At 35.1% G+C, this 18,469-nt stretch overlaps 1 protein-coding gene across 2 annotated transcripts in view; it reads left to right on the forward strand.

Annotated features, from left to right (window-relative positions):
• Positions 1–18,469, forward strand: part of AIMP1 (aminoacyl tRNA synthetase complex interacting multifunctional protein 1) — a 41,920-nt gene that overhangs the window by 15,610 nt on the left and 7,841 nt on the right. The window contains exons 2-6 of one of the 2 annotated variants that reach the window (XM_085325643.1): positions 6,201–6,334; positions 6,875–7,000; positions 9,431–9,589; positions 11,672–11,883; positions 17,552–17,720. In XM_085325643.1, coding sequence (XP_085181769.1) covers positions 6,201–6,334; positions 6,875–7,000; positions 9,431–9,589; positions 11,672–11,883; positions 17,552–17,720 — 800 coding nt within the window. The remainder of the gene's footprint in view (positions 1–6,200; positions 6,335–6,874; positions 7,001–9,430; positions 9,590–11,671; positions 11,884–17,551; positions 17,721–18,469) is intronic. The other variant, XM_085325644.1, reaches the window with a different exon arrangement.

The following is an 18,469-nucleotide window of genomic DNA, read 5'->3' on the forward strand; positions in this document are numbered from 1 at the left end:
TAATATTATCATTGCTAGTTTTTGCTGTTTAGTTATTTACCATCAATCTGTCCCCCCAAAAAAGTTTTTGTTGGTCTCCTTTGCTGGAAGTAGAGAACAACTTAGGCCAGCATCTTCATTTGGATCACTTGCACATATTTGTTTAAAGTCTCAAAGTATATTTTTGTTTATATAAACTTACTTTGATAATGTGAGACTCAGGAAATGCATGTTCATCCTTCGTAGAACTTAGTGTACCTGAGTTCTGAAAGATAGATGAGCTGGTGGTTGAAACTTGCTGATGTGCACTTGTCTTTTGGATGAGAGGGGAATGATATTTAAGTGTAATGRGGTGCATTATACCTTTTATACTCTGTTAGAACAAGGAAATTAGAGCTTTGACCATGGTTGATTAGTCTCAGACTATTGCTGCGATGCAAAAATCTTATCTTAATATATATCAGTTCTGTTTTCGTTCTGTATTGCTTATATTACTGGCTGCTGGTACTGTGGGCTATTTGTGCATGTGCTTGAAAGGTCTTTTTTTCTGAAGCCCCTATCTTGACTGAAAGCTCTGTGAGTAGCTACTTTTGCTTTATTTTGGGTTTGAGGGATTATATTTTTTCCACAGATTAAAGTTTATGTGATCATGGCAATTTCAGATACCTACATCTGATTCTTCTCTGCTTAGTGAAGCCTAGAAACATTTAATCATGTAGAACTGCCTTTCCCGAGAAGCAATATTTGGATGTAAAAAACACAACTGCATTTTCTAAAGGTGCAGCAAAAATAAAAATCCARTGAAAGCCCTGACATTTTGAGCACAGAATTGTGTGATAGTGATAGGTAAGTGCATGAAATATATCGCACATAGTTGATTTCCAAAATACTATAGCAGTGGATATATGTAACTGACCCTCAGAATGTCCCCCCCCCCCNTTTCCCCCTCAGTGATAAATTAAGAGCTGCTCCTGATCTTCTGTGCTGCGTTTAGATTGCAGCAGGGTAATAAGCAAGGCAAAACTAAGATTTGATCTCAAAACTAATCAGTCATGGCTAGCCCTGATTTTTTGATGCAGAATTTTGGAAATTAAACTTTTGCATTTCTATCAGAAATATAAAACCTTTTTTGTTTTGCARATCTTAGACAAAGTTGTTTRCAGTGTTGGATGTAGAATATAGAATATCAGCAGCTGAGAGAAACTTGTAAGAGAAAACTCATTTTGAAGCATGATCCCTGATTCCCTGAGACAGGAGAAGATGAGACAAATTACAGTAATCTGCTCATTATACTGGTCTTTAGGTTTAGCAAATGATCATACTATAAAGCACACTTTTGTCCTACTTTTTTTCTGTTTTGATCTGATTGCTACTGTTCAATATTTTGTGGAATAAAAAGGTGTGGTGTGAAATGCGTAAATGCAGCTATGTGTCCTGACAGTTCTTAGAAGTGCAAAGCACAGGAAAGCAGGGTCTGGTAAACAGCTGGCACTTCTGTTATATTTATTGTTTTTTTATAAGATTGACTGCCAAAAATGACCACTTGAAAAAAAAAATGCTCAGGGAAAAGTCTTTGAACATGCTTTTTACAGAAGAAGAATGATTGTTGATAACTTCTGTCTTCTACAGAGAATTAGAATATATTGCTGTACCAGTTGGCCAAAAGGAAGCATCTTGAGACCTCTCATGGAGAAGAGAAGGAGTTTTGAGAGCTAAGTCTTAAGACCAAAATCCTAGGAAGAGGAATTGTCATCAATATTTTGCATAATTAGTGAACTTTATTTACCACTGAAGAAATTTTATTACCTTATGTTGTCAATAACTTGCTTACAGAATAAAGTTATGCTCTGGTCCTACTTTGTAATGACTGGTTTGCTTCATAATTACGCTTTTAATGTGAACAGAGTGTTTCAWTTGAAAAGCAAAAGTGCGTTKTTTTTTTTTTTTTTTAATGGACTTTTTTTCCTCCCATTGTGGCTCCTGCCTGAATTTGGATCTTGATTAACTGCTTGTTAAAGTGAGGTTCTCTGTAAGAAACATACTGATGTTATTTGGCCTACCCGTGATTGCTGCCTGCTCTTTGATGAGGATGGGTAGGATTGGCTTTGSTGTAGAAATACTTTATTCCTCCCTAGCTAACACAAAGTGAGCAGCCACGGTGGGTCAGAGTGAGGCAACTTGGAGAYGAAGAATGCTGCCTAGCTGCAGTGAGCTGTGAAAGTTTATCCTCTTTACTGTGGAGGAGTGAGTGATTGCAGGAGAGGAAGAGAAGAGGAACAGACAACTGTGATGACTTTAAATATTTAATTTTACATCCTTTGAGATAAAATTTTGAAGACTTTCGTTTGTCAGATGAAGCCCATGGTGATCCACTGAAATGCACACAACATTTGGTTGTGTTGCACTAAAACCTATAGGAAACAATGAGAGTAACAAACAGCATACCTGTAAACTAAGAGAGCAGCATAAGAATATACTAAACTGAAAATGCTAAAATAATCATTGCCATAGATGTAGTCAGTGCACACAGAGAGAACATACTGGTCTATGGGTAATAAGTCTTAGTAAGCAGCCTGCAGTTTAGATCTTGCAGTTAGTAAAGCTACTTTGTGTATTGACATAAACAAAGCATAGCAAGAAAAAGCCAAGAACTTGAAAGTACTGCCTTTTTTTTTTTCTTTCGTTTTTTTCTTTAAACCTTTAGCTGGGAAATAGAATGCGTAGAGCTAATTATTTTAGTTTTTATGAATCAGTTGGCTTCCAAATTCTATTTTTCAGTTATATAATTGCTTTTCCAATAGTGAAAAGTAATTGGTTCCATGTTAAGACTATGGATAGATTCCAAAAACAATTTCTAGAGTTTAAGATTTGAATCTCAGCATTAGTTTTATGGGGTTTGGGGCTTTTTCTTACTCTTAAAACCAGAATGCTAATATCGAAAAACAATATGCAACAAGTTTTATATTGTTAGTGTCTTGGTGGATGCACTTTTGAACTATTTTAAGATATAGGTCAATTCTGATAAACCAGTATTTATAAAACATATTGAAATTTTTGGATAATTTGTGCTTTTGAAAGGTATTGATTTATTATAGAAAATTTGCCTCTTTAGGGACTGTTCCACATTGTATTTCTTGAGAAACAGAGTAATGCTTGGTTTGTCGTGGTAAGGGACTGCAGCTGCTTAGTAGACAGCAGGAGGCAGTGCTTGCTATTGAAAGCAGGTAGGCAGCTTTTTAGAAGTCAGCAAGTAGGGATGATGATAAGTTTAACAACTTTCATGTATTGATATATAACTTCATTAATAATTGCAAGATTTGCATGTTTCATCCAAAACCTGAGGCTCACTGTAAAGGAGCATGTAGGTTTTGGGGCAGCTCAAGACGTCTGGCAGGTAATTAAGTAGTAGTCAGAAGTTTGAGATTAAAGAGCTCCCCTCAGTTGAGCAATAAGGTTACTTAAGTTGGTTCTCATTTTCAGGAGGTCTGAATAGCTATTGCTATAACTACTACTTGCTTGTTCTCTGGAGCTGTTTCTTATATGAAAAAGGAGAAGCAGCTCATTAGACACAASTGATGTGATTTTAATTGGCTTCTTGGACACTTAATAACAGATCAGAATGTAGCTGTAATAAGTTACAGTTCTGTTCTTTAAGCTATATTCTTGCTGTTTTCTTTTTCTATTTCTAATTTCAGAGTATCACCAATAATTTTTCTTTTGGGATGGGGCAGGGCAACAGAAGGTAAAGGAACCAGAAGAAGGGGAAAAAGTCATTGATTATAACCCTTGGTTGTTGCAACACTAATGTTTTTAGTGCAATTTGTGTTTTGTAGTAAAGGTAGATCTTAAAAGAAACATTTGGCCTTTTTAGATATATTTTTACCACTTTCTGCTTTATGGCTTCCTGTGCCTGTGCAACAGTTTGTTTCAGTCCATTGGTTCTTTGTATTAGTATCGAAAATACCTATTCCTTTGTGTTGTTATAATACTAGTGCTATAGATATTTATTTGACAAGTGGGAAAATGTCTACCCATTGTAATCACGTAACTTCATTTCCAGATCTTCAGTTCRTTAGCCAACTTGGCTAAAAACTATAAAATGTACCAATTCTATTCACTTTGAAGTTTTAGTGGCTTTTCTGTTGTTGTTGGCAGTGTTTCCATTGCTAGTATTGTGTTCCCCCAAGAGAATATATAGCTTGCAAGAGATCTTATTGGTATGCAGACAGTAATACCCTAGGCTTTGCGTTATGCTATGTTGTGCCATAATAGTTCTGTTTTATTTCCATTTGATATCTAAATCAATAACTTACTGGACACTATTTGCCTTTAAAACCCTCTGGCTTTTTTACAGGCTTAAATAATAGATTCTGCTTGGTGCATGTGAAAACACAATTGTGTGTTACCTATCTTCTCATTAGCAGAGATGAATTTGAATATTAAAATTACTTAGTTTTCCTGGAAAGATGATTTCTTCTGTTTCTTCTTCCATAATATTTTCTTTCTTTTCATCCACAAAATATTTTTCTTTTTAAATGGTAGGTTTGCTGACAATAGTACTCTTTCATCTTTTGCAGAAAAGATGTGCATAAAATGGGCTTYCATTTTTTTTTTACTTTACAAAGAAGGCAAGAGGTTGGTTCAGTCCTTGCTTTTGCAGGAGGAGCATGCACCGTGGATCGTTAGCCAGAGGACTATATCTCTSGCTTTATGAATTTTACTTTGAGAATTTTTAATTACACTGTTCTGGATTCACTGGTGACAGCAGAGGGAAGGAGTGATATATGGCCCTGGAGAATTGGTTCCTTGTAACAAAATAACCRACATCAGATGTAAGCTGATACTGAGAGTGCAGCAAAAATGATATGCAGACGCTAGATCAAGTGTGATTGTATTTGTTCTCCTTTCAGTTGTTTCTAAACCTGTTTTGTCTTCAGTGTGGCTCAACAAAGAGTACTGATATGTTAGGTCACAGTGTCAAAATAATCTTGCAATAAAACAGGATGTTTTCTTGGCAATTTGGTATGAGAAAAGGCATTTTTGGTCACTGATACAGCTTAGGAGCCCACGCATACAACTAGATTTCTCTTTTCCCGTCAGTCCTTCTCTTCATTGCAGTTGATGGGCAAATTCACTGGAATTACCTCACGGTTACTAGTGAAGATCTTTAAGGAGTCTTCTCTTCCCACCTATAATTTGTTTTCTTTCTTGATTTACATTTGAGCCAGCTGTTAATACAAATTCTTTTATCTCCTAGATACTGCATAGGAGCATAAAARCACTATGTGTTGCAGATATGTATGACGACTGTAACTGTATTTTGTTATTGGCTTGCTAATAATTGAGCCTTTATGTTTAGACACAAATGGTGCAGAGAAGGAAGTGGAGCAAATTTGCTGGCTTTCAACAAATAAGGGCAGAGCTACTTCCCAGAACAGTGGAAAACCCCAGTAAAAGAAACTGAATGTCCTAAAATAAGGATGGACAGTATTTACTGGTGCTGTTGCCCTTTCAGCTTGTTTATATTTTCTGCTTCTTGAATTTGTTTCCAATGGACACAAAGGCATCCAAGTGTGAAATCGAATTGAGCAGTAGAAGAACTGTGGAAGTGGAAACCTGCAATAAAAGTTGCGTTAGTCTGTGATGAGGAAAGCTACTGATGAATTGTGCTGAGGAGTAAAACAACAATGAATTTTTAGTATTTATGCACAACCACAATATATAAAGCATTCTGTACATTYTAAATCAACTTACTAGAGAAGTTTGGAAAATTTTGTGGGATGTTTTTATTTTCGGATTCTTAATAGAATTTTGGATACACTTCRTAAGTTTTCGGATAAAAACAGGATGCATTCTTCTCTGGTCTAGCCTTTTCTCTTTTATTTCCCTTTTTTCTATTTTTTCACTTGTRTCTTTGGACCTTTCTTTCTCAGAAGGTGGATTTTTTTTCCTGTGTTTCATGAAGTAAGCACATATTTTCTGCAGCTGGGAAGAAAAGTAGCTTTTTTTTCCCAAAATACTTGAAAGCAGCTGTCAAACATCACATTCTGTTTAATATTGCCTTTTATTCGGGCTTTGTGTTGGGAGTGGGAGTGCAGCTTGTTCACTTAGCAAATATTCTTGTTCAACAACCAACTTCAGAACTATGTTAAGTGGTAAGAGATGCTAATGTTAATTATATTAACAAATCATTAATTTTAGGCTCTCTCCTGTTTGTCTAGGTTTTTAGCCCGTTTCCTGGTAAAGATGGCAGCCAACAGTGCGGTGTTGAACAGATTGGAGCAGAAAGGTGCAGAGGCAGATCAAGTTATTGAATACCTCAAGCAGCAAGTGGCTCTGCTCAAGGAGAAAGCTAGTAAGGAATTCTGCATATTATGATAAATGTGCTAACCAGATGGTTAACATCAAATGATCATAGGAAAAAATGAGAGCATGGACAACTTCATTGGTGCTGTCAGCCTTTTAAGTGTGTTTCAGGTTTTCTAAGATAAAGTTTGTAATAGTTTGTAATAGTAGCACCTCTTCACTGTCTTGTGGTTTGTGTTTGTTGTGTGTGTGTGTGTGGGGGGGTTGTTTCTTTTATTTTTGTTTTGAAGTCTTTCCTGAAGCAGAAAAGTATGAATGAGAGAAGGGTTACTGACACAAACAGTATGGAAATTTGATAGGACACAATTCCTTCTTTCAGGAGAAAGGGAGTTGAGGAGGTTATGAGACTGTGTGTTACTGCTGCTTGCTACTGTGAGAGCCTCTAAAGCGTATTGTACCTTCAGMTTTGATATTTTATACCAGCCTGTATCAGTGAATTAGGGTGCTCCATTGTAAATATGTCCAAACTTTACCTTAATAGCTTTCTTGGTATTTCCACTCTTATTGCAGCCTCTCCTTTTTAATATAGTATCAACTCTAGTCTTGCAGGCATCACTCCGAGAAGAGAAGAAGCTCCGTGTAGAAAATGCTAAACTGAAGAAAGAAATTGAAGGGCTGAAACAGGAGCTAATTCAGGCAGAAATTCGAAATGGAGGTGGGAAAAGAGTCCTGTCCTCACACAACATAGATTTTGTCACTTTTGATCATATTTTGTGATATCTTAATTCTTCGTGATCTTTGTCTTTTTGTATGACTCCATGGCATCTCTTATAAACTCTGGATTTTCCTAGATTCCATGCCTATGAAAAGTCACCTACAGAGTTACTACCAACATTTTAGTAAGCTGCAAGTGTGACAGGTATATATGCCAAATCTTTGCATCAGACATGGATCTTACGTGTTTTTTTGTATAGTGCCTTTCATACTGAGCCTCAAACTTAATTGGTATCTGTGAGTCCTTATAATACTCCATAAAATGCTGAGTGGTAAACACTTCTGAGTGGTAAACACTTCTTGCCACTCTAAATATTTCATCTAGCTAGACTGAAATCCCTATGGAAAATCAATTCACAGTTGAAAGTATGAATGGCCGGTGACTTATTAGAAGATCTGTGGCAATGTCATCTTTGCCATCTTTGAACTTCTCTGTGTAGTTTTATTCAGCTCATACCATCATTATATAATTCCATATTTCAAGGCAAATATTAAAAGCTGAAACTGAAGTGTTTCAGATCCAGTATGTTTTCTTTATTTTCAACAAGTGTCTTCTACCCACTAAAGCTATTATTATTTTTACCTACACTGTCAATACACTAAATTGAATAAGATAGTATTCAGTGTAGGTGGATGCTGGCATTSAAACTTAACCGTTTCACTGTTAAAACGATACATTCAGTCTTCAAAAGCACCACTATTTTATAAATGCAGAAAACTTTCTTTTTCTCCCCTCTCTCCTGGGTATGAATAAATCTTTTGAGCACTAAACTAGACTGTTAGTTTCTGCTTTTCCATTGTCTGTTAATCTGCAGTAATTTTTGATAGGTATAAGCTATTTTACAGAGTCTGTGTTATGCTTGAGAGAGAAGTCTCAATACATGTGGATTTTCCAAGATGGGATTATGTTATATAGAAGAATAAGGAAATTAATATTTGCCTTGTTTCTGATGCGAACATCAGAAATATCAAATCAAAAATCTGAGAAACAAAGTCTCTTTGGAACTATCAGGCAAAACAGCAAGCAAGTAGTTATTGATGCAATGRCTCAAGATTTCAAAGATCAAAATTGTTTATAAGATTAAAATTCATGCAAGTAAGTTTAGTGTTGAAGAGAACAAGTATGAACAAACTCAGTTCAATTCTTCAGGAAAGTTACTAAAAGTGACTTGAGGTTACATTGGAAGTCTAAACAGAATATTGCATACCATATTCTAATTTAAAAATTATTCTGAGAGAATAGTTACAGAGCACATAGATGGCTCTTATTTTGGAAGTAGCTGTTAATTAGGAAACATGATTTAATAGAGGTATTTCTCCCATGGCAGAAATGCTTCAAAGGGTTGATTATATTAAAAAAAAATAAAATAAAAAATGAGCGTTTACATTAATGATTTGGGAGTAATTCCAATCTGTCCTGTGGGTGAGAGGATTGGCAAAATACTAACTGCTAAAAAGGTAATGCAATGACACAGAATTATGTTCTTTTTTTGGTGATGGTTGCTGTTCGGACAGATTTTTTTGCAAAAAAAAAAAATTAATATAGAAGTATGCATCTAGGTGAAAGGAATACTTAAGTTTAAAAAGAATGTAGAATGCTGTAGAAAGCATGCAGAATGGGGAACTATATAGTAGTAGCACTAGAAGGATTTGTCAGTCAGTTATTGATGATGACTTCCTGATACAGTGCTGTGGGAAAAAGCACTAATGAAATTATTTGAAGAGTAGAAAGTAGAAGGGAGGCAATTCTTATGCTTTAACCTGGTAAGGTAGATACTGAGATGGTATCCAGAATTCTATGTCAGCCATTTAAAAAGAAATATGAAGAAAGCGTGGAGAATTTGGGGAAAGGAAGTGAGAAAGCAACATAAAATTTTATGGCTATAGAGAATTTCTTAGAATGAGATCATTCAAGCTCAGTTTCATTAGCTAATCAGAAAGAAGAGCTGAGGAGTGATCTGTCTGCAATATAATAATGATTTCATAGGGAGAAAATTACAGAACAGTTTACAGTATGTCAAGACCTTGTGGCTAGAAACTGAAGCCAGACAAATAAAAATGAGAAATAAGGAGTTTAAAAAAGTATATTAGATACTGGAATAAACAAGAGAAAGAGGGTTTTTAAATGCATTTTCTTGTGCTTAGCATTCCTTTACATATAAAAAATGGATAATCAAAGGCATTGTCCTTAACTGATCAGAGTRATCATACCTAGACTGGGTTCTGAGGTAGTTTTGTAGTGTTGCTCTTTACTGCTCAGCAATTGTATTTGTTTAGGTATTTTAAGCAAAGTTTTCTGTGCTTTCTACTTAAAATGTTGTATTTTTCAAAGTCTTAGTGCCCCTTCTAATTTCTGTATTTTTAATTTTAGTAAAACAAATTGCAGTTCCTCCTGGTACAACCATTTCTACAGCTTTGTTTTCGGAAGATGTTTCACAACCTGCAGCAGTCACATCCTCTCCTGGTCCCAAGGATCAAATTAAAGGTGAAGATGAAGAAAAGAAAAAGAAGGAAAAAGCAGAAAAAAAAGGTATTTCTGTTTTCTTAGCTGTAGTTGACAATTACAGCATTTAATTTATGGAACTGCTTTTACGTCATACTGGGGACAGAAAAAAACAGTTAATAGAAACAAAGTAGGAAGAATCACATGCTAGGTCCTAAAATCTTGGAAGTACTTGAAGTTAATGAAGACYATCAAGTAACCTGTAGACTTTTACTGAAGTGGGATACTTGCCAGATTTGCTTTAATGTGGCTGAACTCCTCTGTTGAGAGGTATTTTGGCTGACTGGGTAGCTCCCTGTTCTGAATCTCACTTAATGGATTTTTTTSTTTCTGCCATGGAAATAGTTCAAGCAAAAGGCCAAAGACCAGCTCAGAAACATACTTTGTAAGTGGTAGCGTAACATACAGCTAAAGGAAGAGTGCTAAATTGGCTTTCTGCATCTTGCAAATGCTTTTTTGCTTTTGCCTTTTTTTTTTTCCCTGCAAAATTCTTACAAGCAGTGAAATTTGACAGTCTGATCAAATCCATCTGCATCAACATTGATGAGACTGTGTGAATAAAAGGAATTACTGCGAAAATGACAAAATGACATAGATGGATAGCATACTCTGGTCTGGCAACAGGGAGGAAATGTATGAGAAAGGTATCTAGGTTTTCTAACACATTTCATTTTTTTTTTTTAAACTAACCCTGGCTTAATGAAGTTAAACATGATTAAGAGAGGAAAATATATAAGAATTGGTTATATTTGCAAAAAAGTACAGGTTCCTATCAGGTAACTTAGTCATTCTCTTATGCAAATTATTATTGATTTGCTGTGAATTGATTTGTACAGATTTTCAGAATTGGAATATTATGGTGATATGGCACTGTAATTCTTTGATTTTTCCAAGGAGATGTATGCAAGGTCATAAACTATTTCATCTTTTTCAGTGTACTGTAACTTTGAATCTCTGGTTCAGGTTCTCTTCAATTATTGTATATCCCTATTTTATACTGTAGATTAATAAACCTCAGTCATAAATGCTAACACTTCTTATTCATCATATGTGAGTTGAAATATTTTTGAAGAGCTGTTGCTTATGTTAAAAAAATACTGCCTTTTTAATATATATCTTTGAACATAAAATTTAATTTCARCTTTGTACTGAAATAATGGTAAATCGTTCAAATTGGCTGCTGTGTCCGCTTTTGTTTCTGCTTCCTAAAGACAAGAGTTTAGTTAACTTTAGCTACCTAATATGTAAGCTTTCTTGGATGAAAAAAATTAGAAAGTACACTCATTTTAAGTAAGCACTGTTACATATATCTTAATCCTCTAGAGATTGTTATTCATTAAACAAATTATGAATGCCTTTTAAACATGGCAGTCTTATATACAAAATCGTTTAATTAGCTAATCTTGAAAGGAATATCTAAATAAGCCAAATACGAGGAATAATTCTTCACTTCTGTTTTATACTATACAGTTTGTATAGGTGATAGGGATCCATTGCATTGCCATGGGATAATTACTTACTGCTCATCAATGGAAGCTCTTAAGTTATGAGCATATTCCTACACTACTGTATTTGTGAAGTGAAGAATGTTAGCTACAGTCATCTTGAAGGATTGCTTTGCAACTATAATACAGCAGTTGCAGTGATTTGGCAGTGCCCGCAGTCAGGAGCTGTTGTTAAGCGCTAGTAAGCTGATGACTTGTGCCTTTCTAGTTTCCATTTGCTGGTGAAATGTTGGGCTTACTGGTAATTGCTAATTATTAAARCAGTAGTATTAGGCTTGTTGAGGGGGCTTTTTAAAATCATGTATGTCACTTCCACGTGTATTATTTACATTTAAAGTCGAGATGACTTCATTTTACAAGCAAGAAAAATATGTCTGTTCTAAGGCAGCATTACTTGTAGTAACAATCTCACTYGCAGCAGTAAGTAAGTAAGGTAATTCTTTTCTGGAAACTAGTAATGGAAATGTTAACTCTCTACACTTCAGCTACATTTTATACTGAATTTGTACTTCATTTTGAGATTGTAGCATGATCTTTCCTAGGAAACAGTCATATACATGATTTAAGTTTTTTTTATGTTTATTTTTTGAACTTCCTTCATTAGGTGAAAAGAAGGAAAAGAAACAGCAACCAGCTGCTGGAAGTAGTGACTTGAAACCTGTAGATGTTTCTCGTCTAGATCTTCGTGTTGGGTGCATCATAACTGCCGAAAAGCACCCAGATGCAGATTCTCTGTATGTTGAACAGGTGGATGTTGGTGAAGCAAGCCCAAGGACTGTTGTCAGTGGTTTAGTGAAACATGTTCCTCTGGATCAGGTATTAACAAAAGTATTTACTGATAACCTTTCCCTTCCTAAAGCATCTTTATGACCTTCAGCTATTTATACTGTGTGTTTTCATTCAGTTAAAAGATTTTTTTACAGTCATGAAAAAAAAAGCAAAACTGTAGATGGAAAAGGGCTTAAGAACATCCTGAAAATAGAGAAGGACGCATGCACCCACCTCCTTTTCACCCCCTCCATCATTTTTATCTCCTTGCAGTACTTCTGTGCTGGGATGCTATTCTGACTCCTCTCTGAAGCCTTTGATACAGAGTACTCCTAAACCCAGCAGCTCTCACCCCTCCCTTTAGGTTCCTACTATGTAGTGGAGAATCTGTAATAACTTTGTGCTGCCATACAGACTTTTGAAATTTCTGCTTTCCAACTGTCATTATACATCAGTGAAATGTTTGATATGTGGAGTAAAGATCAGGTAAATTTAACTTTGAGAACTAGCTGGCACTGAGTGGACAATTGCTATGGAATACAAAACATATATTTGCGCTTCTTCAACTGGAATAGACAGTCTGCTTCCTTCTTTTTTAGGTGATACATTGTATATTTAAGAGAGACTTTCATGGTTTGTTGTAGAACAACCTGAGACTTGAAGAGTATTTCTCCTTAAACACACCTCTTCTAGGTAGTTAATGGGAAGGGAGGAATTGACTGAAGGCTTCATCCGGGTGCAAACTTGGCATATGAAGCAAAGATGTACAGACCAACAGTAAAGCTGGTCATGAAGCAATTAATATTGGTGTGGAAATGTTGCATTTCTTTCAAGTGCATTTATTTTCAAMCTCTGCTCGCACGCTCTCGCTGTGGTGAGACTGTAAATGTAGGAGGCAGTTAAAATTGTGATTGTGGTTTTACAATAAAGTAAGTTACTGAACTGAAAAATAACTGAATACGCTAACTCTTCTGTGAACTGCACWGATCACCTGATAGTATCCAGTTACTGGATTTGCAGCGGGCACAAATTCAAATTGTTCATTATTAGCAGTCTGTTGCCAAGATACCATAGTAAAAAGTAATCATTTTAAAAGCCTTCCTAAATAAACTGGTGAACATGAAGTACATAGAATGTAGGGACAAATGTTTTCTATAGAACCTGTTTTCAGGTTAGAAAAAATAATCTAGAAGGCTTTAACATAGAATTAGGAGTCATTCTTTTACATAAATTAGCTTGTGTGTCTGGCTTAGGTTTTRCCAAGTCTTCATTAGACAGTAAATCTGTTGGGCAAGTCTCTTTTTGTTTTTTGAAGTGTTTAGAAATGTGAAGCCCTAGCCTGTGGCTACTGCCGTATAAAGAAATAAAAATATATATTTCAGATATACCCACACCAASTATAAGAAACAATTCTCCAAAAATTCAGGTATTTATGGCTGCAGTGTTAGTATCACAGTTTTGCAGAATGAAGTATCTGTACCTTCTGACTAGACTTGTTTGGGAGGCACAGCATGCACTTATATTAACATTTCAATATCCAGTGTAGGTTGTTCATAAGTGTGAAAACTTCTCGTATTCCCACTTCACATGCTGTACAGTGTGTTTTTGTGCACGGATGAGGATTTCTTGGTAGAGCTAATTTGGAAGTTGCATGCTTGGGTGTYATGTATGGGTGTATGCATTGTCAATAATAGGCATGAGGTACTGAGCCATTAAGTGGACCACACCAGTGTTGAGCTCTTCCAGCAATGGCTGGGGACAAATGAACAGGAAGAGTCCAGAATGTCTGTAGAAGTTGTCAACTCTTCTGCCGCTGCTTTTGGCTCTTTGAAAAGGATGTGTTTAACCTTCTTGGGCAATCACTCTTGAAATTCAAGCAATTCTCAAATGAGCGCTACTTCCCACCTTTGTGCCCTTCCCCACCCTGGAAAAAGTGTCTCACATCAGTAATTGGAAGTGATCAGAAATGAAGGACTAAGAATGCAGGTCAAGTAGCTTAAGAGATGCTTTCAGAACTTAGCTAAAAGAAAGAGACCGCAGAGAATCTGCAGGAGCGCCATCCTTTCTGAGAGGATGCGTTACAGCTGCATCTGTTACGAACTATGAATTCTGATTTTTATAGCAGAAACTAGCTTTTTCTTCCTATTTAGAGGGCTTGAATTTTTTCTTTCTAGACTTTTTTTTCTTTTTAAGATTAGCCTTGTCCACTCAGGCATTGGAAAATGATACTGGAATTAGTATTTTCTTTTTCTTAATTAGAGTGCTTAATCATATTCTTTATACATACTCTTGATCAGGTAATCTTTATCTAGTCTACAGGAAAAAAAATGTTTTCTATAAATCATAGATTCATGTGTGCGGTGGCTTTAGCGTGAGCAACTGTAAARTTCATGGCAATTCCTGTGTAATATAATGCCCTTTTCCTTTTTAAAGCAAAATAGTTTTCCTCTACATTTGTAGCATTACACTTCAAGGTTGTATTAAATACTACTTTATTCCTTTTTGGGTAGGAAAAAGTTAGAAATATCTGTGTAACTGAGTTTGTGGTTTATATATTATGTTTGCTGGCAGACTTTAGATCCAGACAAGTGCATAATAAATTGAGAAGGGCTTTTTGTTGTTGTTGGCAGTGCAGCTCTGCTTTTAAAGCAATCAGTGTGTTGGTTTTAACTTATATACACTAGCCATTATATGCTGTCACAGTACCTTGCTGGCATATAGAGGGACAGTCAGTTGGAAATCAGTTATACAGGTGACTTCAAGGCTTACCTAAGGAAAAGAGCAATTCAGCCCTTGTTCTGGAAGGATGAGCTCTTGTTTTTCTCCATGAGAAACCGCTAGACTAGTTTTTTCTTTTCTTTTTTTTTCTTTTTGTTTTGTTTTGCTTGCTTGCTTGATTTCTTTTTTCTTCCCCCATTCTTTCCCCTTCATTCTACCAGCATGTTGGGAAAGCTTACTATTTTGTTCTGTGTCTGAGATAATCATAGAAATTGAGTTTCTGCCAAAACTGTTGGTTGTTGCAGCTTCTCAGCAGTCAGTTTTGAAGTTCCTTGTTTCCTGAAGCAAAAGAATTGCATCTTTAGAATTCTGACCAGCTGAAGTCATCATTACTTCAAGTAGATAACGTTTGAATTTCCTTTACGTACTCTCAGCTCATTTTATGCCCCAAGTACCTCTTAATTTGCGAAAGCCTTATCAGCTCCCTTGTAGACGTAAACTTGTTATTCTTTGTGTCATTTAAGTGTAGAGATTTGCCCCCCCCCCTTTGTTCTTAACCAGAACTTTCCTTACTGCAAGGTAAAACATGTACAGGGAATCATGTGCACAAGGGAACTGTCTGTCTGTGTCCCTTTCAGCAGTGCTCTGTGTTTGTAACAGACTTTTTCTTGTACTGGGAAAGGGAGTCAGTTTTCTTCCTATTTTCTCTCTCCTTGATCTTCTCTGTCTATCAGTAAACACTCCAATTTATTTTACACCCGCTTCTGAAAAACTAGAATGACTTTTYTGTTCCTCTAATTTATAGGATTACAGATGGAGGCCATGAATGTCACTACTGAATCTCGCTCTTTATAGCTGATGCATTTAGGTATTTTATTTATCAGCTATTATAAAAGACCTCATAGGAGCAAGTTAGAATGGCAGAGATCATATTGTTGTCTAGTTCATAAGTACTTATTTTCGAAGGGTTTTTTTGCACTTATGCATAAGTCCACAGGGTTATACCATTATAATTCAAGTCTTGTTTTCTGAAAACAGCACAATAAATCTGTTCTATAAAAATAAGCAAAGCTAGTTTTAAAAAGTCCCAACACTTCAGAGATCTGTTTCTATGTATATTGAAGTTCCATTACTGCTTAGCAGATTAGCAACTTGAAGGTTCCTGAGCCTTTTAAAGTATGATTCTGCATACTCAAAGTGGTTAAAATGAACTTACAGTAAAATAGTATGGGGATTTCTTTGAACTGTCCATTTTTATAAAGTTCTGAATGAAGATACTGGAGAAAGTGACATGTAAAGTATCCTCTGTACCTAGGGACTTGTCGTTTATCTGAAGAGGGTTTGAAATTTGAGCTATTTAAAATAAAAAGGGAAWAAAAACACTTGAATAGTAATTTTTATAAAAACAAATTCTATTTTTTATTAAAAARGAGTCCTGTGGGATTTCTTACCATTTTTCTGAGAAATCAATACATGTAGTGTAGAAATAGAGCAGTTTGACAAAAGTGTTTTAAGATAATTTAATTTAAAGGTCAGGCATTTAAGATAATTCCTGGTAAAAATGATGGTATACTATAGATGTTTGAAATGTTGATAAATATTTAATTCTGTCATGAGTAACTTCTCATACAGAAATCTTATGCAGCAGTGTGACTGGAGAATGGTTTGAATTTATGTATTTTTTTTCTGATGTTTATTTGATGAAGATGACTATTGCAATTTCTGTATTGATGTGATCTGCTTTTCTCAATTGTAAAATCTGAAATAGAAAAGTGAKCCTCCAAAGTCCAGAATTTTCTCCAGTTGGTCAAAACTAGAGTTGAGTACCAAACACAACTATTAGTGTTTCTTTTATTCTATATATCCACTTGCAAATTGTTATTCAGTKCTAGCTTGTATCAAAAACTCTCTCTTTGGTATGTAAGACAAATCTGTAACTACTGACATTTTACAATAATTTCATGGATTATGTGGGGATTTATATCCACAGCAGTAGCCTAAGAAATGAAAAATTTTCAGTCAGTGGGCTGCCTTGAAATTTATGAGATCAGACATGTATTCAGGATATCATTTTTCTTTTTAACTGCTTAGTTTCAGAGGTTTCCATTTTGTTTTTTAAATGTTATACTTGGAAAATGTACAGTATTCARAATACTTAATCATATGAGTTTTAATATTAGTCTTGTAGTTTTGCTTAAAGTTATAGCTTAATATACAAATATTGAAATCTAGAAATATTTATGGATGTGTATGTATGTATTAGGAATATGGAAATTAAGGCATTCTGTCTCAGTCTTTTGAGACAGTTCTAGATTTAATTTCTATTCAATTTAAAAGTGAGGTTTGTTTTCTAGCGTAAAATTTTGCTGTATCCTCTAACAAAGGATGTTTTCTCTGGTTTATCGTTGTTATTTTACTAACATTCAACAACAAGGGAAGGAAMCTGTCTTTACATTTCACAGTAATTTGTTAGTGCAAACAGTTTGTACAGTCATTCTCAGTGTATCAAAAAATTCCTAGTATTTGGAATTAGAATACCTACAAGTAGCTCACTTTGAATCTTAAATTGTAAAACACTTACATTTTCAGTACACAGAATTTTTAGTCTACAAGCTAGCACTGTTTGTAGAGTGATATTTTTCAAATGAAAATTCTTTTGCTAATCATACAACACTGAAAGTGTGCTGAAGTGGTAATCTAAAGATGGAACATGTATGAAATGTTGGAAAGTTTTTAAATTTCTGAATTGCACATCTTGTATCACTGTGATGTTTGTCACAGTTTACTACATTTTGAGTATTTGTTGGATAGCTCTCAAACAGCTTAAATGTTAATTGCTACTAGTATGCAAACATTAAAATTGTGTGTCTATTGCTTTATACTTTTTTCACAAGTGTTAAGATCCCTTCTTTGTAATTCTTCGTTATAGTGAAGTAATTGTAGTCTCCAAAAGCATATGGTGTATGAGTGCTTACATCCTTTTGTTTTCTTCCCCAAGATGCAGAATCGGATGGCAATACTACTCTGTAACTTAAAGCCTGCAAAGATGAGAGGAGTAGTATCTCAAGCAATGGTGATGTGTGCCAGCTCCCCTGATAAAGTGGAAATTCTGGCTCCCCCACCAGGGGCGGTACCTGGAGAAAGAATCACTTTTGAAGGTTTTCCAGGTAAGCAGTATGTATTTGGGAAATGGGGAAATTGCAGGAAACAGCTGGCCTTTCCCAAGGTGACCTCAATGTTGATGCAGCTAAAACAGTGTTTTAAAGCTATTTTAATTATTAATATGCTGGAATTCTGTAAATAAAGCATTGAAAATATTTATCTCCACAGAGATTGAAATTCTCGACAGAGAATTGAAAGGTACAGGAAAATAATTATAACTCTAAAAAGTTAAATTGTATTTTCATATAAAATTACTCACTTTTTTGAAGCTAAAGTATACTTCTGCTWTGCAATTGTGTGAGCAGACATATTTGTGCTTTGCAAGTTACAATAAGCAACTGTAAGAGAGAAGAGAGATCAACTGCGTTCTCCAACGTCTCATTATAAGTAAGTGAGAAAGGAATAAGGTCCTGATTCCAGGTCCTTTTCCTTAAATAAACGTGTCAAAATTTGAATTAGGTTTTTTTTCTGGAGGAGGATGGTGTTATGAAAGGAACATAGGATATTCAAAGTACTGATTATTTTTTGGAAATAACTTTTAGGGTTCCCAAAGAAAGGCATTGGAGTTTTTTCCATTAAAAAACAAAACAAACTTATTTTTCAGAATATAAATAAAGAAAATAACTAAATCTCAACTTTATCAGGGGATGATTTTTCTACACTTTTCCCTCCTTTCCCTTCAACTCCATGCCTCAGTCCATCTATTAAAACAAATTAGAATTTGTGACTGCATACTGTTAAGTCAAATAAACAT

Source organism: Rhea americana, unplaced genomic scaffold (assembly GCF_003343005.1).
Source record: "Rhea americana isolate MKP2758 unplaced genomic scaffold, rheAme1 scaffold_99, whole genome shotgun sequence".
NCBI classification, from domain to species: domain Eukaryota; kingdom Metazoa; phylum Chordata; class Aves; order Rheiformes; family Rheidae; genus Rhea; species Rhea americana.